The following is a 23,144-nucleotide window of genomic DNA, read 5'->3' as shown; positions in this document are numbered from 1 at the left end:
CCATTGTACCTTTTGACATGCAAACGCATTAAACCGATCATTTTATAGAGATTTCTCTAATGGATTAGAATAATTTAATTATTAATAACTATTTAAATTCTTTGAATTAAATATAATATCGCATTAAATGTAGCGTAAAACTAATGTCATTAGACAACATATTATCCAATAGCGTTTAAGAGTACTAGAGTATTATAAAAAATAAACAGTGGCGTAGTTATGTAACTACTGGGATTGAAATTTAGAATTGAGAGGCAGAAGCATAAAATCAAAATTTCATTCATATAGAGTATTTAGTTTTCAATATTGAAATTCAATATTGAAGAATATAAATCAAGAGAAGAATCCCTAAGTTTAGGATTAAGTTAAAGTGGCAGTTTTATGTACTAAAGTCCACTTTACTTGAAATAATGTACCATTGTCATACCACGAACATTGTTTGCAAATTAAACCGAATTTATCAGCATAAGTACAACATTCGTTTAAAAAAACCCGAATCCACCTATCAAGTAAGAATAAATCGGCTCGATAAGTCAATGAACTTAGATGTGTCCCTAATTTAGTCCTAGAGGCTAAATTACATTTTCTATTGACTAGTGATGGGCACTGACACATCTCTTAAACTCAGTTTTCTTCTCCTCTGCAGAAACTCAACTATTACAAAACTTATTATAAGATAGACCATGTCTGAATGTCTTCCTAGCACACAGTGGTCTGTGAGTAATATCGTAGTAGTGGGTTGGTTACGCTTGGATTAGACATTATAACTTAAAGAAGTGCCAGAATATATAAGAAAGTTTCTAGATAGAATGCCAATGAATAAATTGCTAAATGATGTCAAATTCAGCTGTATCATGTTGTACAATGAATGCTACAGATTTAAAATTGAATACAAATCTTAATAACCGTCCACTACTGCAATCAGCGCAAGTAAAATAGATACAACAGATAAGTAGCTCATAGAAACGAGTGTGACGAGTTCGGCAATATTATTATATGTTAAATAACTCAACTACTTTTAAGAACAAAATGTATCACAACGAAATCTGGAGAAAAGAAATGCCTGTAGAATAATTAAAATACTTAAAGGTGAAGGAGACAAATCTGCAGACATCAGTTGTTAACTAATACGGGATTACTTGACTTGTAAGCATCGGATCGTTATTTCACCACCTTAATCATAAAATCGACTACAGCTACAGCTAGTGTACCGCAAAAATAAACCACACTACAGAATTGTCTATTGATCAGTTACTTATAGGACATCAATTGCTAACACCCTTTGATATGAATTTATCAATGGATACTATAAACTAAGAACTCCTATACACTATGAAATTCGAGTATACTTCAACGAAAAAAAAGGTAAGAAAATATGTAGATCATATACAAATAGTATTAAAGGGACCTATAACATATCACAGCTGTACATCAATGTCGTTAACGATGCAGGTTATATTTTTCAAGGTTTTATAAAATGAACTCTTACTGATGAATCGAGTCAAAAGGTGGTACTAGAATCTGAAGAGATTCTGAAAAGTTTGCTAAGCCCACCACTGAGGTGAGTCGCGTTTTTATAACTCGAGAAATAAAGATTTTTGATATGCAATTTATCACTTGAAAATTCACCATTCTGCAAAAATATTTTCCACTATCTGGTGTAGTGGATGTACCTAATAGAATGAAAAAGTATAGTTCTCGGGTTGCATGAACATATATTTCAAGTGGTATAACTTATTATTTGTATAAACAGTAACGAGACATTATACTCGGTGGCAATAACTACTACTGTAATTTTTACATTGCTAAAAATGTAGTTACATTGTTCATCGTTCTACCAAAGACTGGAAAAATATTATATATGCCGCCAAATTATTTTAACTAAAAACTTGTGCACTATGAAGTTTATCTGACTGGTTAAAAATGGAATGACACATCATTTATAATTGTCCGGCTTTGGTCTGGGTCAATGGAAAAATTCTGAAGCTTCTGCTTTCTCCTGATATTAGATTTTTTTAATAAAGACTTTACAAAAATTTCCTACATTCCATTCAATTCTATTCTCTTCTCTTCTATTCTTAGTTTTCATTCTGCTCCATAGTTTAACCATGGTTTGCTCTGGATTAATAGAAAAATTCTAAAGCTTCTGCTACCTTCTGATATCAGATTTTTTTAATAAAGTCTTCATTTAAAAGACTAAATCATTGAACATTGTTTCACTGCTCCACTTCACTGTGAGTTCAAAACCTTCCTACATTCCATTTAATTCTATTCTCATCTCTTCTATTATTATTCTGATCTGTGGTTTTGATACTTACCATTTAAATATTTAAAGTTAAGTTTTCTTGCTCTTTAACTATATTATATCATATATACAATGATAAAATTTTAAGTCAATTTTTAATAATTGTCTTTAAAACAGAATTTAATAAAAACTTTAATTGTTTCCAGTTTTATTTCTGGAATTCACCTTCCAATTCATGTCTGAACTTCTATTAGCACCACGTACAATTAACTTTCCACCCCCTCGCTCGAAATTTTTGGCGCACGTCGCTAAGTACTCCTTTGCAGTTTCACAATTTGAGGTTTTATTCCAACTCGTCGATGGACAATTCAGAAAAGAATTTTTGAGTGCACAATTAGCATATAGCGAAGCAACGGGTGAGCATTGTTGAAAGAGACTTTTTCCTTGCAGTGGTATGCGACTGGATATCTTAAAATTTTTAATTTTTTCATACACAGGTGTCTTGCACTGATCAAAGCTCAATAGAAATACATCCATGAACTCCGAATTGGAAATTACATTCTTTAACATAGTACGCAAATTACTCATGTTCAATTGATCATTATCCAAAGCTTTGCTTTCTCTAAACAAGCAATCCAAAGCACACTAAAAATTAATATATTTTTAAATATTGTCTGAGTAATATAAGAGAGAAGAATATATACCATGCTGGGAACCTTATCGTTAGACTTTTGATATTGACTACAATTTGAATAAGAATTGAAATTGACAGTTGGTAGTTTACAGCACGTCATAAAATTCTGCAATTCATATATTTTTAATCGATTAACTATTAATAAAAATTAACATATACCTTTATTTACTATAAACTTACCGAAAAATGAGGTTTTTGATCGCAGTTCACAGCACCTTCGACCATTCCTAATAGAAAATTAATTATAAGGTAGGGATATAAAGCACAGAACGCAGAATATAAACCCGCCATTGAAGCTTTTTGCATTCCAATGCTTTAAGCCGACCATTTTATAGCAATTTTTATAATGAATTAATGGATTAATTATTATTAATAACTATTTAAATTCATTGAATTAAATTTTAATATAATAATAAATGTAGCATGAAACTAATGTCATTAATTAAATATAGTTGGTGATAAAGAAACAATGTAACGTACTTTCCAATAACACTCTACAATAATTGCATTATAAAATATAATTACATTCAAAAATTCCTAATATTGCTCTTATACTCTTTAAATTAGTACAACTACTTAATACTACTATTAACAATTATTTTTAAAGATTTAATTAAAGATCATGTAAATCAAAACAAAAAGTAGTTAATAAAGTGATTAAACTACCTGTCGAACGTCCTTAACTGGTCTACCCTCAGATATATTGCACGATCAAGAACGTTAAAACACTCGCTATAGGTCATGATGGAGTACGCTTCATAAATAGCAATTATTTACATAGTATGTATATGTCTCTTTAAGGTCAATAATATGATACTGTTATTAATGCCAGTACCATGCCCACTAATTTATAGTAGTAGTGCATCAATTGAAGCGCCTAAGAACAAACTAAGTAAATATCAGCACACATTTCGGTTTTAGTTTATATTTCATTCATTCTCTTCATATATAGAGACGAATCGTATTCCTTTCATTAGTCCACTATAGCTGTTTAATAATAAAATGTAATAATCCAACAGCTGCGTTGTGTATTTTTCGGAAATGTGTAATATATACTTAATGATTTAATGGTGCAACAACAATAAAACCATTATCAATATTTTTGATTGTATTGTATATTTGATTTGTTGACATAAGAAAACTATGTTTTGACTTAAAAACTAAATCATTCACAATTTGTTTGTTTCTATTTTAATAATTTATAGGAATACTTTTTTGATTATTTAAATTAACTTTTATGATATTTTAAAGTTATGATCTTAAATTAATAATGAATGTTTATTTCTCAAATTATGAGTGATATATAAGCGGAAACCAGTAACAATATAGAAACGCTGACGTGGTACATATTGTTACCGATATTTTCGTATTTTACGTCCTTGCCAAGCAGCAAATTTTGTATTGACGGATTTCAGCATAACGTTTATATGTTGTGTAATAGAGGAACCCAGTGGCGACAATGCACGTATTGCTCGATTCTAATACAATTGTTTAATAAAAAGTTTTATTAATTTAACATTGTATTATCATGATATGCTCACCTCAAATGGCACTAATTTCGCCTGTTTGAAACGTTGCAACGCTTCATGATGCTGTACTACAGCTTCTTCTTGTTCGATAGAGTTTGGTGGGAAATTAGACCAAAAAAATCTTAGTAATTCTTGGAAAGACAAGTAAATATTACGTAAATCTCTTTCGAAATCTGGTGGCACTAATTCTATAATAAAAAAAAAACATTTTTAATATTTCATACATAAATTTTCACATATTAAATAAAATTATAACAATATAAGTTTACTTACGACCGACTGATTGATCCTGAAAAGCACGCATTATTGCTCCACCAGGACTAAGTTCACCTAAAGCATTAATCGCAGCAGTTGGGGACATCAGAGACCTACTGCGATGTGCAATAAAAGTAGATGCCACGCGTTTAAGGCTATATTGAACTTCTTCTAAGCGACGTGGGTCATCATACGATTGTTGACTATTATTTGGTACTAAACCATGTAAGTAACGTTCCACATTCGAAAAATTAATAAATGCATCATTTTTTGCACTGACTTGACCATCTACGGCAATTTCCGGTACACCTAAATCATCATAATTGATTTTTTCTAAAACTCGTTTGCGCTTAGAGAGTACATCTTCAGTAGTGTTTTCCGATTCCCGGTGGCCGTTAAGTATAATTTCATTACCTTTCTTATGTTTAGACTTGTGAGTACCTCCATTAATGCCATTTGATACACCTTCTAATGCAGCTGCACTACTTGTACTGGCACTATTTATGCTGGCAGTACTTGTACTGGGACCGTTTGTATCAGTGCATGTTTTCAGTACCTTAAAAAAATAATTATATAAGCATAAACTAATGTAATGCAATAATTATATACTTTCATCTTACCATGATTGAATGTTGATTGAAACGTTTGATCATATTTTGATGTACAATATTGTTACTACTGTTACTGCTATTTACCGAAGCACTACCAAAGCCTTCTTCCAATGGTACATCTTCGAATTTTTTTAAATCTAAGAAAGGATTTTCCGGTCCACGTTGAATAGCACTTTTAAGCATTTGATCATCAATTTTACCACATTCGCTAAATATATCTTTTGTGCCGGCAGTTATACGATCACGATGAAAATAGTGCGATTGAAAGAATTTTGTCCAAAATTCAGGTTCGCTTAGTTTTGAAGGCACATTCTCTTGATGTTTCTTTTTTACAGCTGGATATGTTTTGAAAATGCTTTGTATAATATCGGCAGTTAAATTGTATTTAAGTCCATTACAGCCATCAGTTTGAGGTTTAATGTCGACAAGAAATGCTCCAGATACACCTATAGTATAACAAAATACTCACTATAACTTACACTATAACTTATTATATTACTACGTACCTATATCTTGTTTTACAGTCACTGTTTTCTTTTCCAAATCCTTTGCATGATTTGCCCAAAATTCCTCACTAGTTACAACCTTTGATATAACTAAATCTTTATAAAGTTGTAAGAGTTTTGGATTTTCGGACAATATACGATTCTTTTCTTCGAGTTCTTTATCGACCTTGCGTTTGAAATTTGGTAGTAGTTGCTGTAATAACTCTTTGACTTTATCACGATCTTTAAGCATTTCCTGCTGACCATTACGATTCACAAAATGAAATGTTGAACTATTGCCATCGTGCAATACCACTTGGAGTTGAACTTTTGGCTTACCCTCAGGTGATATTTTTTGCACTACAAAAGCATTAGTTAGCAAACCTTATTACTGATATTTAGACATATTTTTACTCTTAATATCAGCAAACCGATGCGAGACTGCAACCGTATCACGATTTTCTGCCATCCAAGCAAGCCGCTCATTCATGACATATAATGTCCCATCGCCTTTTTTATAACGTACTTCCCCCATTTGCAATAGCACATCCTCGCTACTAGTAGTCATCTCAACAAATTTTTTTTTATTAACTTTCGTATGCCAATTCCAAATCTAATATTAAAAAAAACGATATAGTTAAGAATAAACGCAATTAATATAAAAAGAAAGTAACTGTTAAATATCATTTAGATTAAAAATGGAAGTAACGCAATTCTTATAGGAATGGGGCCGTCTACAAATTTCTTTGCCTTTTATACTTACCAATATAGTGCTTTATAGTCACTAAAATAGTTTCTTTAGTATATGGAAACACATAATACAAGCCAGTATTCAATTCAAAAAGGCACTTTAAATTATTTTTATAATAATAATTGAACACTCTCACCTTTACTTGCTGAAGCGACGACAACCGAAGCAAATATAATGTGCCAAAATTGACATTTGTCATATACGGTCAAACAGGGTTGTTTTACTGCACGTAGTACATTTTCATGAGCTATGTTTATTGTTCGATTCGCCTTGCATGAAGCAAGGAATAAAGTTTACACAAATCTCTTAATATTAACTATTAAAACATACATTGTTATTGATTTATTCTTCGTAATTTTACTTTATTCACATCTATAAAATTTAATAAATTTTTATTAAATACGTACAACATTTAGATACAACTCTGCATTTAAATTGTAATAAATTTAATCTTAAGATTTGAGTGCAACATCAATGTCATTGCTTTAATCACAATTTAAATTATAATTATTATATATTATATCTTCATTTATATTATAAATAATGTAAATGGTTTAAAACGTTGTTTCATCTTTTTGTTTACAACTATTTGATTTTATTAACTATTTTTGGTTTGCTTATTCTATACACAAACGAATTAATACTATACACGTGTTTTTTTTTTATTAATTATTATAAACAAAACGTCAATGAAATGATTTTTTCTATTTTATTATTTCTAGGCGTGAACTTATTTATCTTATGCACAAGCCATTACATTCTATACACAAACCAATTATAACGCTAATCAAATGGTGTGTTTAATAATCGCATAAAGTGAATTTAAAGAAAAATTGTAACTCCGTGTTTACAAATTCAGCGCCAAATATGTATAATGTATTCATACCCTACTGATGCATGATATATCAGGATATAAGACAAACCGAATTTCAGCTAATCGTGAATATATCTAATTAAGTTAAAATAAAAGTAAATCAATATGACCCCATCACCTTTAATGATTCAAAAAAAAACTTTAATTTATTATTAAAGTCGGGCTTAAATGCACTAAAGTTATAACGGAATTCTTACACATTACGAACTTTATCTACCAAGCTTTGTTCAAGTAAGTTTCCAAACGTCAAGCTTTTAACCGTCATTTTGGGGTTTTCATTTTAACAGTTATTCTAGGGATATTTTTATTTGTTAACGTCTTGACTCATTTATTATCATTCATAACCATATATCATTTTGACATCTTTGTACCAAACATTCAGTTTTCAATAAAAGAGGAGCTTTGGTTGTGCCAATTTTTTTATTTACATTACTAATTTTGTGGTGGTGTGGCTTTTTGCCACACTAAAAAGCTAATATTTCTCGTAGTGTATTTAACCGAATACAACACTGCAAATAATATAATCTGCCAGCTGATTTATTTGGTTTAGCTATGTAATAAGCAATTTAAATTATATTAATTAAAATAATTTTTACATTTTATTTTATAAATATATTGATTAAGATAAATTATATAAAAATATACACAAAATATTCCATATACACTAGTGACCTCTTTCTATTTTACGTCCCTTTTCAAGTAAATCTCTGAACGATTTGATTTCCTGCCGTGGAATCGCTTGTCGATATTTATTGTGTAGCAAACCATAAATAAAATTTAATTCGGTAGCTTCGTCATGAAGACCCTCAGGTAATTTGGCTAGTAGTGCACGTTTCTCACAAATAAACTGATCTATTGTTGTAGAGCTATCTTGCTTTCTATCAAAAATTTCCATATATATTTGATAAGGTGCCATAACAGGTGAGAAATTGTCACGCAGCATTTGCAGAGCATCATCCCATGTCTTAGCATCACGTCTTACGCCTTTCCACCAAGTGCTTGCCTGGCTATAAAATAGCAGCGATATGCCTTTTAACGCATCTGTATCACTTATACCCTCCACCTATACATTTACATAGAAAATGATTAAATGCTTTTTGTTTACATTTTTTTTTAAATATATGTTTGTTGATATTTACGTCTTTATATGTTTGCACTGCTGTTACGAATTCATCAACCGCGTCATGATCGTATTGTCCACCGAATCTTGTCGTGCATTTACTGAAGCTGCCCTTGGATTTTACTTCGGTAATTTGTTCATCTGCTGGCGCTAATTTACGTATTGTTTCAATTAAAGTTTGAAATTGTTTATCTGTCAATCTGCCGACCGCCGTCATTTCCCTTGCCTCAACAAGAACCGTGTATTTTCGCACTATACCAAAATTTTGTTTGTGCAAATGTTTTCATAATAACAGAAATTCAAATAAAAGCTTTTCAATGACTCAACGAAAGCTTTCAAAATAACAAAAAGTTTTGGTGAGAATAAAAAATGCCAATGGTACTCCCATTGAGAAACTTAAATTTCTTTTTAATAAATTTAAGTAGGTAGTTTTTTTTTTGGCAAAAATTTACAGAACACGTTTCTACAAAGATAATTTTTCCTTCATACATACATATGTATACATATCATATATGCGTATACTTGTATATATGTACTTAAGTATGTATATCTAACTACATGCGAATATATTTTTAAAAAAACAGCAAAATGCTTTATACTAATATTTTATTAACAGTTATTGTTATTAAATTTTTATTAAAATATTGCAGAACAAATTTTCAGCACAAAGTATTTTTTTTGTATTTTAGTATTTTTTTTTCTGAAATCTCCATATAGAACTTAAACCCACTATGACCTCATCCTAGAAATTAATTGTGAAAAGATTTCTGTCATTGGAGCATATAAAAGCTGATCTCCGATATCGATATCGATTAGTTTCTGAAATCTCCATATAGAAATTAAACTTACAATGACATTATCATAGAAATGAATTTTGACCATATAGAGCTGATCTCCGATATCGAAATACGGTAGAAAGAAAACTGGACGACTGGGTTAATATTCAGCAAACTAAATACTCTAAACTTGTTAGCAAAATTAATGTCTATGAAATTAAAGGGATTGAGATAGTTGAAAGAGAAATAAGGGGTGAGCTAGCTTAAATCTGAAAACAGACTGTGCAACCAGAATCTCAGAAGCTATGGTTATAAGGTGAAATGGAAGTAAGAATATTTCCAGCTTCATTCATATGTACATATGTATGTATATATATATTGTCTCTTTCTATAAAAATGGATTAAGAAAATTTTAATTTGTTTAAATAATATCTTTGTAATATACTCATAAAACTTTAATCATCACGTATGATTATTAGGGTTTTTAACAACATTTCTTATCCGCAAGTATTATTCTTAATTTAACTCAGCTCGTTCTTCGCCAAACATTATCTGATACTATGTTATTCGTATGTCAAAAATTTAATTTATATAAATAATATATTTGTAATACATTAATTAAACTTTAATCATCATGTGTGGTTATGAATGTATTTTAAAATATTTCTTATCGCAAGTATTATTCTTTATTTAAGTCAACTCGTTCTTAGTTAAACATTTTCTGGCAAGTCAAATTATTGTATTCTTAGAATATGTCATACCGGCGACCATAAAGACCCATTAAGGTTCTTAGTGAATCTAAGGGGACAAAGTATAGTCCAGTATAAGAAACTCAAAGGTTTAAAAACTAGCTTGAACATTTGGTAAATCCTGAAATGGTCTTCAGTTTAAAAATTCTGGCATTTGCCAAGGTCCTCAAAAAAGAAAGCCCCTAAAATAGTGAATCGGCGCTGCGCCTACGCTGGACAGCAACAAAGCAGATATGAGACAGTATCATCGTCCTCTTCATAATTGCGACAGGTATAATTAAACGGATCTTGTCAGCTATATCCCGTGAATATACCACAAGACTAATAATATCTTTACGAGACATGAGAGAAAGTACTGAATTATTTCTTAAAACACACGGTCGACATACATACAAATGTCTAAATATCATTAAGTCTTCTCATCTTTTATTAAATTGTCAGCACAAAAAGAACTCAACAAATGTTTGTATTCGGTCAACAATGTGTCCAGATTTTTTAGGTATTCCGAATGATTAAACCTGCAAGCGCAGCTTCTTGCAGTTGTCGGAAATATCCTTATGATCGGGAACTCATCGTATTCTTCCTCACTTTCTAATTTTAAATTACAGAGTTAAGATGTAGATAAGTAGGTAAATAAAAGTCAGTCATTTGAATAAAACGGCAATGAATTTAATTCACACTTTAGAAATATTATATAGAAGAGTAAAAAATATGCACATATAAGTCATAGATATCTATTGGTGAGTCCCGGATTTTTAGAAAACAGAACTTATACAAAACCAAAACTTATACAGTATTTTGCTAGTACAATAGCTGTATTGGATGGCGGTAAACCATTTAGACCAAACAGTTCCTTTGTTCTTATATGATGGTAAGCAGACCATGTCATACATAGCGTTCAATAAACAATATTACAATAAACACAGTGTTTATTGTGTTACCTTCAGACCCACTATTTTAAAGTGTTTTGTTCACATGAAGACTGGAATTTTTCCGTCAAGGAATTCCTGATTATAACGTAATCAACTAGTTACAATAGGCTCCATCTGACAAAGAGTAAACCATGACATAACTTTAATGATCACTAAAACAAATTTATGACATGTTTAATGTCGACTATAACCCTAAAACTATTACAAGTGGGGATAAAGCTATTATACATTTCTAAAAGTTTTATAATTTCAAAGACTTTAATTTGCAAGGGCTTTACATTTCCGCATTTCTTCCCTAAGCTGTACTACTAAATCTACTTTAAGGAGTATAAAAATGTCAAATCAATCAATTAATAAGAAAACCCCCTAGAAACTGATAAAAAATTGATTCTATGAGTAAATATGGATAATAAACATATAAAAATATATGTATATATGTATATATGTTTTTTGTTTTATATTAAACTATTTCATCGACAAAACCGCCTAACCTAATATAAAATGTTGTACATATACATTCCATTATCACCCGATTCCATTTTATGATTATATGCTTATCATTATTTCTGGAAGATGATAATAGAAATATTGCTTGTAGTATAATATATGAATAAATTTTAACGTAAGGTTTCAAAAATAACTAATAAATTGTTAATACATTTATGGACATACCATAAACCTCACATACCTTCCATACATATACAGGGTATTCAACCGATTAAAAGTACGAAATGATTTTAAGATCCCATAAACAAAGAAATCGTATGGAAGAATGGTTCTTCAGAAATGGTTGAGAAAATGTAGGATTTACTCAAATAGATGTTTGTAATAAAGTTAAAATGTATTTAGTGGTAAAATATAACATCCAAACTTGATGTTATAAGCTTTTACGGGATTTATATAATCTTTTATCTGTAATTTAATCTGAATGGGATGTGCCAATATTTGTAACAAAAATGTAACAGTAACATAAGACTTTTCACTGCTTTCCTAGAAGTTCTTTATAAAACACTTAAATCATATCAACATCTATTACCACTACCAGCCGACATTTCTAGCTAAAGTTGAGCAACACAATAGTTTTTAGTTTAAATCGAACTTTGTGATTCAGTTAAGGATCTAACAATATCAATAATAAACACAGACAAAAGTCCATTTAGACATAGCCGCAAAGATTTGCAGTGCAGCAAAATATGTAATTTTTTATACAAAATCTATACAAAAGTGTATTAATGACCTTCGATAATAGTTAGTGTAAAAATAAAACTAAATTTATACAGCTTTAATACATGTCACCCTGTATATATATGTGTACGAGTTCATGAATGTTAACTTTATCTACATATATATTTATGTACCTACATGTATTCACTTAACAAAAAAGTGATTAGAAATTCTCTAAAGCTCCATACACCTGAAAACACCTGTAGTATTAATAATATAAAAATAATTAATACGTGATAGGTAAAAGCTTAATAATTCTGTCCACTAAGTGTGATGGCTATAGTCCAAATTGACTTTATCTGATGTATAAGAATAGTTGGGTTTATAGGTGCTGCTTACGTTTCATGATATTTCTGTTTTAATGATTTAGTACTAATCACCTATAAAGTCAATGTACCTTTAATAAGCAGTAATGCTTCTGAACTTAACTTTGATTTGTTAAAGATAAATTCTTCTTAGTATCCGTTTCCCCTAGTAGGGTATAGGGTCACAACGATTCTCTTAAACCACACTATGTTAGGTGCTTCTCTGCATATATCGTTCCATGTGTGATTCGCTTTTGTGATTTCTCTTTCAAAAATAAATTAATTTTCTTTATTTGTTTTTGCCCAACTCTTGCGCAGTGGCGACTCAACTCTTTAGGGACACCCCTCGTTGAGGATCTTGATCAATTACAAGACTTCCCACTAAACATTCTAAGCTTCGCTAAACATTCTTACCTCAGTGGATCACGTAGAAATCGCAGATATAACCTAATCTAACGTAATCCATATGTTTTTATTTTACCATGGATTTTTTTTGCGAAAAGTATTGACAGCAATAATGAGACCTTATCCAACTTAAGGATAAGGATCCAACTAAGGAATTAAAGGCGAAATTAAAAAAGAATTAAAGGAGAAAATTTCCAACACTGTCCTGGAAGGCAATTGGTTAAACTCTATACCAGTGATTGGGGGTGAGAGTTTATACAAGAAAAGTAGGTGACAGGAATGGGAGGTGTTCTATGAGTCTAGTACAATGTCCAGTATTTAAAATCAGTAAGTCTTTTAAAAATATTACGTTTTTAGTAACCTAACTTTGGCTTTTTATTAATCACTTACTTTACTATACCTTTCATTTTACTCGCAAATATACATACATACAGACATCAATTTATTTATCTTATCTACCTAAATATATGTTTTAAGATAATTAAATTTGAAGATAACCTTTCTAATATTGGTAAATCCTATCAGGAACACTTGAAATATTGCTAAAATATAAATATGTGGTAAATGATAGGTAAAAGTTGAATACTTATAGACCATAAAGACCATATTTGATGTATAAGAGCAAGATTAGTATGGGAATTAGGTATATATTTTTTTAAATTTTTATAATATGTATAATATATATATTATATTATTGTATAGTTTATATTGGTACACATTATAATATTGTATACGTGTTATGTATGCAATATCGTGGTATAGCAATTTCATAATAGCTTGAAAATAGCCGGCAATTCTTGGAAATTGTGTTTGTTGTCTGTTGTTTATAAGAATAAAAAAACACTATATCCATACCGAATACTTATTGACACTACAAATTCGAAAATTGTATGAATTTTAAGGGAGCAATAATAAAATGTGTAATAAATAAAATTTATATACTCATGCATATGCATTCCGATGATCTATAGAGCTGAGTGTATGACAACAAGACTGTTTGGGCTAATGAATCACAATGGCGTCGTGGCCAAACTGAAAGCGGTAGTAAGAGTTGAGAGGTAGTGCTAAAAAAATAATATGTATTTTTTATACAATAATAAAAAGCTTTTTCTCTTTGTATGGGAAATCATTTCACAATTATTCTCAATAAAATTTTGATATAAAAGGCGTTTGCCGGCATAGAAAATTTAGTCTCAGACGAGAACTCGACGTTACATATTGAATAACGCGGCAACATTCGCCACTCTGGCTTTGTACGCTGTGAAATCATACATCAAAGTTTAATTAATTAGAAATATAAAACTTTTAAAGTAATTTTATCACAAAAAAAATCAATAATTGCGTGTTAGTTGTGCTTAGATAACCACGGTAAAAAAACAAACATAAACCAACAAAATGGCGACACAAATGATTCCGATGACAAATGAACAACTACAGCAACTCATCCAAGCTGTACGCGAAGCTGCGGTAGCCGAAGCGAAAGCAGCTGCCGCCTCCACAATGACCGTTAAGTCCAAAGGCAGTTTCAGCAATTGTCAATCACGTTTCGGTGGACAACGTGATCATGAAGCTGTCGAGGAGTTCATCACATCGATTGAAACATACAAAGACATCGAAAGTATAACCGATGAAGAGGCACTGAAGGGTATCTCATTGCTGTTCTATGGCATTGCTTCTACTTGGTGGCAAGGTGTACGTAAAGAAGCCAAACAATGGCATGATGCGTTGGCACTTATACGCGATCATTTCTCGCCCACCAAACCCGCATATCAAATTTATTTAGAAATCTTTGAGAAGAAACAAGATGATAGCACTGCCATTGATACCTTCGTATGTCACAAACGCGCCTTATTAGCACAATTGCCCACAGATCGTCACGATGAAGACACTGAGCTCGATTTGATTTACGGTCTACTCAATATAAAATACCGTAAACACATTGCACGTCACGATGTAAAGACATTCCGTGAGTTACTCGAACAAGGGCGTATTATCGAGCATAATAACTTAGAAGACGAAACAACAAACAGTGGTCCAGCACGTGGTGCAAAGGGTACAAAACGTTGCACATATTGTAATTATCGTGGTCATACCACTGAAGAATGTCGCAAGCGTAAAGATGCTGGCGACAAATAATTGCACAACAACAACACAACGCAAAAAATAACATGATGTCATCCAACAGATAAGCAGACTTCCAAAAAAGAACAACTTACGATGACGTCATGTATAAAAGCTTTTGACACTGGAAGTGAGTAAAAAAACAACGCCAACATAAAAATGCAGACCGGTTGGGTATACAGCAGAACGTATGAAATTTTTACGATTTCAGAAAAGTCAATACCAGAACCAGTTCCAGTTCCAGTCTACTCAATCATCTGTAATTAAGTTATATTATTATATATATTTGGCTGTAGTGTACAAAAGTATTAATTAATAATTTCTCTAGGAATTCTCTCTAGAATAACTAAGTGGTTTCTTAAAATGTGGCTTCTAAACCATTGTGGACTTAGATAGACCAGACTTCGGCTTCACGGTGTTACTGTGTTGTTGTTAGTTTTCTAAGCACATTATGGCTATGTAATTGCTGGTATTGATGGTCTTGATTGTTATTTACGAAACTAATATTTGAGTCAAGTTCTTTATTAGCGGTTGAAGTCACATTTTGGGTTCACCAACACACGCCGATTTGGCTGCGTACGCCAGCTGCGGCTCGCAGGCTATGATCGCCAGCAACCTCTTATCCAAATCCGTTACCAGGATTTAATAAATGCTTGCTTCGCATTTATAACCAATGAACCAAACAATGTACTACTCGAGCACTTTTTCGGCTGAAATCGACTGCAGTTTTTTGCTTTGTGTACAATCTATACAAGATTTGGTAGTGCTCTCTTAGAAGTGTATATGTTACGGTTGCAGTTGGTGAAGAAATTTGCTAAACACATGTCTTACGTCGTCGATCCCGCGGGGTTGGCGGTTTTTTACGTGTGACACAAGCAAGTTTTAACATCAACGGACTGCAACATTGCCTTTTTTAGGGAGTGTTACTATCTTTTTTATGACTGAACTGATTGCAAATTGCTGTTGAGAAGGAATACGTTAAGGTAGCTCAAAACCCCCGTCGCTTGGTATTTAGTGTACTTTTAAAAAAAATTTTTTGTCATGCCGATGAGTAGCAATACAAACTGGCATCTATGAAAAATCGCACAACTTTTTTTTCAACTGTGCTTTATCTATTAAGTGACAAAAAACCGAGGGAAACCTCACCCCGCCGTATTTGCATGTTGCACTATAGTTACTAATTATGACGGTTATGTCACTGAGTAGCAATACTTGGTGACGTTACTGTTGTTCTTTTTATCTTCGTGCCGTGTGCAAATTGGCAAAACCTTGTTATTAACCGAAGTGCCTTTAATTTCTTGTGTTCTATAAGAGCTTAATGGAGTTCTATAGATTTTTTGTAGTAATGAATTTCAAATGGCCAATTACAACTTAAACTACTTCGGTAGTTTTTGTGAGTGTTGGCTAATTTGTTATTCGGCGCTGCTCTGGGTTTATAGTTCTTCTTATTAAGTACATAAAGATCTCGCAATATTTTGTAGGTAATTGGGGGTATGACGAAAAATTGAAAAATGAAAAATTTCAAATTTAAAATGAATTACTCGATTTGTATTAATCGATTTTTTTGCAATTAATTGTACAACGATGGCTGCGGACGCCATTCGTGCAAATGGTTCGCCATTACTTCAACAATTTTAATTGTTAAACTCTTACAATTTTGTCGCTAAAGGCACGCCAACCAATCCCCTGGTTCTTAATTCGTCAAAGGTATCTCTGTCACATTCTAAAGAATGACTTTTCAGCCTATGACTTTTTTGCATCCAACGCTTTTTGATTATATATTCTTATACAATATTTCCAAATACTTCACATTGTCCACTCTATTCCATTAGCTTTATATTCATTATATAAAGAAAAGTATTATTTAAAAACTTTTGAAATATTTATAAGATGTTAACTCAGAGAGCATCACACTAATGTATCTAATAACAATGTTTGTAATTTTTTTTCATTTAAAGAAATTGTAAATATATGAATCAAAAATAAGACTTGTCCATAGTTTTAAGGGTTTAGATATAAGCTAAAGTAGTAATAAAAAAAACATCAAAAACCCGAAAAATATATCTTTTATTTTAATATAATATGGTTTAAATATATAAGAGTTTTAAGAGAGATTAATTACAGTGAATTTAATGAAGTTTGGAAGAATGGCCTGACCATTAAAATGGAACAGCGTATCGAGAGTGATTTAACTAACTATACTAAAGAAACCATATACATACCAATGTAGTCAAGTGGTTTAAAATGCTACATAGAGTAGAACTTCTACACTTTTCACCAGTATTAGATGCTACTGAAGTATCACTAAGTCAAACGTTATAATATGATCCATATAACAAATGTATGCTAGTTGTTATACGTAGGTCTGAAGTAATACACAGTCATACGTTGTGATATGATCAATAAATTAATCAAAATTAAAATGTATGTTAGTTGTAGTATTACCAGGAAACATACATTGAAGATTTCTGCCCACTTCTCTAATACTAGTTTCTACTAAATTTATATAAAAACAATATCGCATTGTTTGCTCCCATGGAAGGTGCATAATATAACTTTGCCTTTAGTAAATTTATATTAAAAATTATATTAACTTCAATGTAATTACTTATAGATTCTTACTTGTACGTATCGTATTTCTTTATGGAATGTTTCAAATTACATAGCAATTTTAATTATATTTTTGAGCTTGCTAAGCAATTAAATGCAGATTTTTATAAAACATCAGGGTGTTAAAGTTCTATAATCGAGGGAAGTAAATCAACGCAGAAGTAAAAGACTAAAGGAATGACATAGTGTAGTGTATAGTGTAGCGATCTAACAATTTCAGACTTATAAAGGGATAACCCCAAACTGTCAATCTCATAGAATGTTATGAGATTATCTAGTTCTCTTTGATAAATCGTTCCGTGGCTATATAGAAGATGACTAAAATAATGTATATATACAATGTTATTGTCCACCACATACACGGTCACTTGCACTATACCTTATATAGTTATAACTCAATTTTCCCTATTAACGATATAAGAGGCGGTAAACCTTTAACTATTATATTTTATATAAATTTTTAACGTGTATGTAAGTATATTCCAGTTCTACCTATTATCTCTACGTATTGAATCACATTTAAATGTAAGGATTTAAATTCCATTCAAATAGGTATTAAGTAAATTTTTCCTATTAAATAGAAAATATAATAAAATATCATCATTTTAACATTTTGAAGTCATTATTGATTATAGGTTAAGTTATTATAAAAATTATATATCGTACGTTTTAAGAATTTTTTTTTAAATTGTATATCATTCCGTACTTTTTAAATGGTATCTTAAAAACTTTGTATTGTAATCACCTTATGAAAAATCTTGGCTTATACAAGACTACAAACGTAAGGTTTCTTACAGAAAGAACCTAAAGTGTGCATTCACACTACATATTTGCTCTTAGAACAGCTGCAATCAGATATTTGAGGGGAAAATGCGAATAGTTAGAGACAATCAAAGTTACTTCTGTAAAATACTGCAATACTGCAAGAATAACTATAATAATTCTGGTACAATACGTTTGAGCACAGAGGGGGAAGAACAAATATTTGAGTGAGAACGGAAGAATTTTTGGTGTTTTGCGTCAGAAGATGATAAGAGAGTTTGAAAAAAAACACACACATATATAACCATTTCAGATGGTTGAGCATTTAATGAATATTAACTCTCGCAATCGGTATTGAGTATTACTCACTGCTACTCTCATTAACGTTGTTGTATTTTTTCAATTTTCTCTCTTTACACAAAGGTTTTTGATCCATTGCTATATGACTTTTTTTCATCGACAGGATAAGGTCCCGTAACTTCTGTGTATTTACATTCACATGACAAACTTAATTCTTCTTAGATCCATGATATGTGGAGTATCACGGGCCGTCAAAATCAAAATTGTTGTTGCTTTTAATAACACGAAAAATTTACACAAATAAATTTGATAAATTTGAAATTTGATAAATTCGTTTAAGTATTGATTATCTTTATATTATATTCATATACCTTATCAAATCTATTCTAATCTTGATTTTGTTTTAAAAAAGTCTTCGCTCTGCTGAGAGATATCTTCTTAAAATGTCCCTGTAGAAAGTCGAACTAGTCAAAGACTATTAATTAACGAACAAGAGGTAGTCTAAGCCTGGTTCGTTTTATGGATACATGGTCTAGTAGTTCCGTATATTTTTTGAACTATTTATTAACTGGTCCATACGAACTAGTTAGTGGATAGAAGTTTTTTTGGTATGTTTCGAACAGGAGTAAGTTACAACAACGAAAAATTTTATTATTGTAATTAATTAAATTTTTGGCTGATCATACAGTTTTTGTCTATTGCCAAATACACATCCATCAGTAATTATTTTTAATTATATTAAATAATGTAATTATTTTTTATATATTATTATTCGTGAAACATTTATTGGGGGTTGCAAGTACCAATGTTCAACTTGTATATTGCCAAATTTTATCCTCTCTATTACAGACAATAAAATAAACTTGAAATTTACATTTTGAGTATATACGTATTAACGTATATACAAGTTTTTTTTTTTGTCATTTGTAAATTGATATTTCTTGAATTCTAAGTGTCGTATCGACTTGAAGGTTTCAGTAGTAGTAGTTTTCAGATCAGGTCAGACCCTTCAGATCCTATAATGTGCATTTAAAACTTACAGCAGTGATCAACATATAATATATCCGGATGTGTGCAAGTATAATATGTTTGGTTTTTAACCCGTTTATGTTACTTAAAGTTTTTGTAAATACACACCCGGGTATATTGGGTGTATGTTTATGCATAAGTGTTTGTATGTTGAAACAAAGTCAATTGATTAATAAATCAGAACACTTGCATAATTTTATATTGTACTTACCTTGCAAAACAATAAATTAAAATAAAACAAAAAATTAATAACTGAAATATAAAATATTTAATATTAATACATAAATATTGAAATGAAATCTTTTAACAGATTGGGTCGCTACGAGTTGAGTTGAAGTAGTCCGAAACAGACTAGTCTGTCATATTTCCAGCAGGGCTACATAACCTCTTTGATATTGTTTTGTTATTGTGTATGAAAAAATAATCTCCCACAAGAATAAACATGCATTTCAAAAACAAAGTGAGTAATTTTAGCGATTTATGAGTAAAACTAAAAGTTAATGACGACTTCTGTCTTTCTGCTTTTAATGGTTTTTGCTTTCGCCTTCAGTTCAATATAGTGGCTTTACGAAGTTGGGCAAAATGTCGTTGCAACTTCAAATTCCAAAACTAAAAGGTCCAGCTAACTACAGAATTTGGTCCATGACTGTTCGCGCTTATCTTGAATCAGAAGACTTATGGAATGTTGTGCAAAGCACACCGTCTGATAGGGCGGTAAGAAAACCATTTAAAAATTTAAAGCAATCAAGCATTGTATTAAGTTTTTTTTTCTTAGGGGCTACGAAAAGAAAGTCGTGCCAGATATATTCTTCTGTGTTTGATCGAGGATGAGGTGTTCAACGAACTGGATTATTTGGAATCAGCAGAAAGGTTATGGGACTATTTAAAATTCAAATATGAATATTAATTCCAAAAGAATGATTACAGTTCAATTAAAAACGTATTATACGAAATAAATATTAAAATGAATACACGTGTATACTTATCTTAAAGTGTACAACAGATCAATAAAGTTTAGGCCTAGCGCCATATATGAACTTCATTTTTAATTAAGAATTTTATATTGTATGACAAGCAATAGTGAGGAATTTTTTAATTCCAAAACAAATTTTTTTAATCAAGAAAACTTTTGAGGTGACCACAAAGCGGTTTCGGATTTTTGGATATTATCAAATAGCCATCATCAGTGATCTTTGAAAAAATTTATTAGCTGAAGTATATAATTTATGAAAGACAAGTGTCAGAAACTTAAGCACTGTCAATTTTGAACCGTGGACCCGTGTGTTAACACAAAAAGTTAACGTTACAACTATTGCACTTTCTGCGATATTTATTAGAAGAAACGTATAAATTACAGCTATATATATTTACTTCATTTTTTGGTTTTTAGACTGCAGCACTATAATTTGTAAACAACATTTCTACATACTTATTTTAGATCATTTGTATTCATTATTTTTTAATAATTTTTTTGAGCTATATATATTGATGATGAAATATTAAATAGAACTGAAATTAGATGTTATTTGATTCGCTATTCAAAAAGTTAACATAAGCGTATTCATATGAAACGTTTTGTTGATCTCCATCGTGCTTTTAAATTGAGAAATCCTAATATTTGTTTCGACGTCCATAAGGCTAAATATGTACTAAACAAACGTTTTATTAAAATAGCTAACTCCTCGTGTTTGATATTTACCTCTACCGAATTGATGACGACAACATATTCACCTAATGATGTTTATAACTGTTTTGAGTGAAGAATTATCCAAACACACTTATGTTTTGGGTCATTATTGTCGTACAAAATATCGTAGTCCCGATGGTTGCTTTTTAATTCCAATTTTTGACAATTTTTTGAAAAATAAATGTTTAGTTTTTTCTTTCAAAATGTTTCAATAAAATTATATGAAAATATTTTTATCAATAATGGCAAAATTTTCCGCAGAGTAAGTACACCTATATATCATCAAACTATAGCATTACTTCATCCACTTTTCACTATATAAATTATTAGATTTAGATATTTAAAGTTTCCTATAAACTGATTAATACTTATTATTTTAGTCTCAATTTTCTATTATTTCAATGATATATAAAAATAATATGCGGTTTTTTATTCTGTTATATTATTCCCGAATCTACATATAACATATATATATTATATTATATTAATATATAATTATATAAAATATATAATATTATATTATAATATAATATATTATATTAATATATAATAGGTATGTAATATATATATTATATATTATACTGTATAACAACGCTATAGTTTGAAAGTTATTCGATACTGCCATCAAATAGTGTTTAAAAATGTCTAAAACTTTATAAAATTTAAAAATATATATATATTTTGTTTGCTTATATATATATATATAAAAATATTAGTCAGCTCTTATCGCAATTGTAGAAGTTCATTTATTATGTTATCATTATTTCTTTCCTTTCTAATTTTTACACAAGTGATTCATATTCTATATATTACAACACTTGTATTAATTAAAAATCATAGAAAATCAATAAAATTCAAATATTTTTTGAATTTATATACCTATAATATTATATATTATTTAATTACTGAAATTAAATGTACCGTAGAAACAATGCATGTGGGAGGCACATTTATCGTCCTCATCACAACTGCGGCAGATATGGTTGAAAGGGAGATTTAATCTCCTAGTATATTTACCTAGAACACAATCACCTGTAAGTAAATCTACTGCAAGACTTATATCTCTACGAAGCATTTCTATGAGAGAGTTTGATTTTCTTCTGTTGATGTGTGGCCAAATTGCATACAGATGCCTGCATATCATAGAGTCTTCCCATCTTTTACTATAAAATTCGGCACAGGAAGAACTCAATACAATTTTGCATGACGTCAACGATATATTCAGATTATTCAGGTGTTCCAAGTGGTTTTCTAAAGCACCTCGTCTGGTTAGCTCATCTGCTTTGCAATGGTCGAAAATATCGAAAAACATCTTGGCCACCACACCGACAACGAGACCAAATTACCGATGAGTACAAGTTCAGATAGTTATTTTTATTATTTGAATATTATCTGTATATGTGGATGATTCATGTATTAAGTATTCTGCAGAGGCTGTCAGAATCTTGAGAAAAATCACATTGTTCTATTAAGCTATTACTTTAAATTAATTAAAAAAATTTTAAAAATATATTTTTGTTGTTGTTTCACTTCTGTTCGAAAACCTCTCTATTACTTTAAGAAATGAGAAGTTACTATTAATGCCATAATACTCAATATAATATGTGTAAAATTTATAAACATTCACATATATTGTATCTAGAAATAAAAACATGTGAGAGAAAGAGTTTCGAAACTACT

At 30.4% G+C, this 23,144-nt stretch overlaps 5 protein-coding genes across 7 annotated transcripts in view; 2 read left to right on the top strand and 3 right to left on the bottom strand.

The window, feature by feature from the left end:
* The window catches only part of LOC119682855 (neogenin-like), a 350,203-nt gene that overhangs the window by 254,176 nt on the left and 72,883 nt on the right, over positions 1-23,144 (bottom strand). The window lies entirely within an intron of this gene.
* LOC119682856 (general transcription factor IIH subunit 1-like) lies at positions 4,142-6,862 on the bottom strand. 2 transcript variants are annotated; one of them, XM_038096382.1, is made up of 7 exons: positions 6,707-6,862; positions 6,234-6,432; positions 5,841-6,179; positions 5,344-5,780; positions 4,742-5,279; positions 4,481-4,656; positions 4,142-4,417 (listed from the first exon to the last, which is right to left on the bottom strand). In XM_038096382.1, exons 1-7 carry the CDS (start codon positions 6,767-6,769, stop codon positions 4,292-4,294), a joined length of 1,878 nt encoding a protein of 625 aa, XP_037952310.1. In that variant the 5' UTR covers positions 6,770-6,862; the 3' UTR covers positions 4,142-4,291. The 2 variants fall into 2 exon arrangements, with proteins under 2 accessions (XP_037952310.1, XP_037952311.1); XM_038096383.1 differs by having other exon boundaries at positions 4,143-4,417; positions 6,583-6,736.
* LOC119682863 (activity-regulated cytoskeleton associated protein 2-like) lies at positions 8,072-8,835 on the bottom strand. The gene is made up of 2 exons (XM_038096393.1): positions 8,584-8,835; positions 8,072-8,507 (listed from the first exon to the last, which is right to left on the bottom strand). Exons 1-2 carry the CDS (start codon positions 8,779-8,781, stop codon positions 8,109-8,111), a joined length of 597 nt encoding a protein of 198 aa, XP_037952321.1. The 5' UTR covers positions 8,782-8,835; the 3' UTR covers positions 8,072-8,108.
* LOC119682861 (activity-regulated cytoskeleton associated protein 1-like) lies at positions 14,132-17,097 on the top strand. Its single transcript, XM_038096391.1, has one exon. The coding sequence runs from the start codon at positions 14,351-14,353 to the stop codon at positions 15,089-15,091; it is 741 nt and encodes a 246-aa protein (XP_037952319.1). The 5' UTR covers positions 14,132-14,350; the 3' UTR covers positions 15,092-17,097.
* Positions 20,100-20,797, top strand: LOC119682866. The gene is made up of 3 exons (XM_038096396.1): positions 20,100-20,237; positions 20,328-20,491; positions 20,553-20,797. The coding sequence occupies exons 2-3, from the start codon at positions 20,360-20,362 to the stop codon at positions 20,682-20,684; spliced, it is 264 nt and encodes an 87-aa protein (XP_037952324.1). The 5' UTR covers positions 20,100-20,237; positions 20,328-20,359; the 3' UTR covers positions 20,685-20,797.

This window comes from Teleopsis dalmanni, chromosome 2 (genome assembly GCF_002237135.1).
Source record: "Teleopsis dalmanni isolate 2A chromosome 2, ASM223713v2, whole genome shotgun sequence".
In the NCBI taxonomy this organism is placed as follows: Eukaryota; Metazoa; Arthropoda; class Insecta; order Diptera; family Diopsidae; genus Teleopsis; species Teleopsis dalmanni.
The sequence above is the reverse complement of the archived record's forward strand: the minus strand, read 5'-3'. Positions and strand labels throughout refer to the sequence as shown.

What these genes read in the sequence shown, in the direction of transcription:
- LOC119682856 (XM_038096382.1), bottom strand. Translation starts at nt 6,769, where the DNA reads ATGACAAATGTCAATTTTGGCACATTATATTTGCTTCGGTTGTCGTCG. An exon ending in CGTCGCTTCAGCAAGTAAAG is followed by an intron (nt 6,433 to 6,706) that starts GTGAGAGTGTTC and finishes TTTTAATATTAG; the next exon opens with ATTTGGAATTGGCATACGAA. An exon ending in TCAATCAACATTCAATCATG is followed by an intron (nt 5,280 to 5,343) that starts GTAAGATGAAAG and finishes TATTTTTTTAAG; the next exon opens with GTACTGAAAACATGCACTGA.
- LOC119682863 (XM_038096393.1), bottom strand. Translation starts at nt 8,781, where the DNA reads ATGACGGCGGTCGGCAGATTGACAGATAAACAATTTCAAACTTTAATT. An exon ending in CAGTGCAAACATATAAAGAC is followed by an intron (nt 8,508 to 8,583) that starts GTAAATATCAAC and finishes GTAAATGTATAG; the next exon opens with GTGGAGGGTATAAGTGATAC.
- LOC119682861 (XM_038096391.1), top strand. Translation starts at nt 14,351, where the DNA reads ATGGCGACACAAATGATTCCGATGACAAATGAACAACTACAGCAACTC.
- LOC119682866 (XM_038096396.1), top strand. Translation starts at nt 20,360, where the DNA reads ATGTCGTTGCAACTTCAAATTCCAAAACTAAAAGGTCCAGCTAACTAC. An exon ending in GCACACCGTCTGATAGGGCG is followed by an intron (nt 20,492 to 20,552) that starts GTAAGAAAACCA and finishes TTTTTTTCTTAG; the next exon opens with GGGCTACGAAAAGAAAGTCG.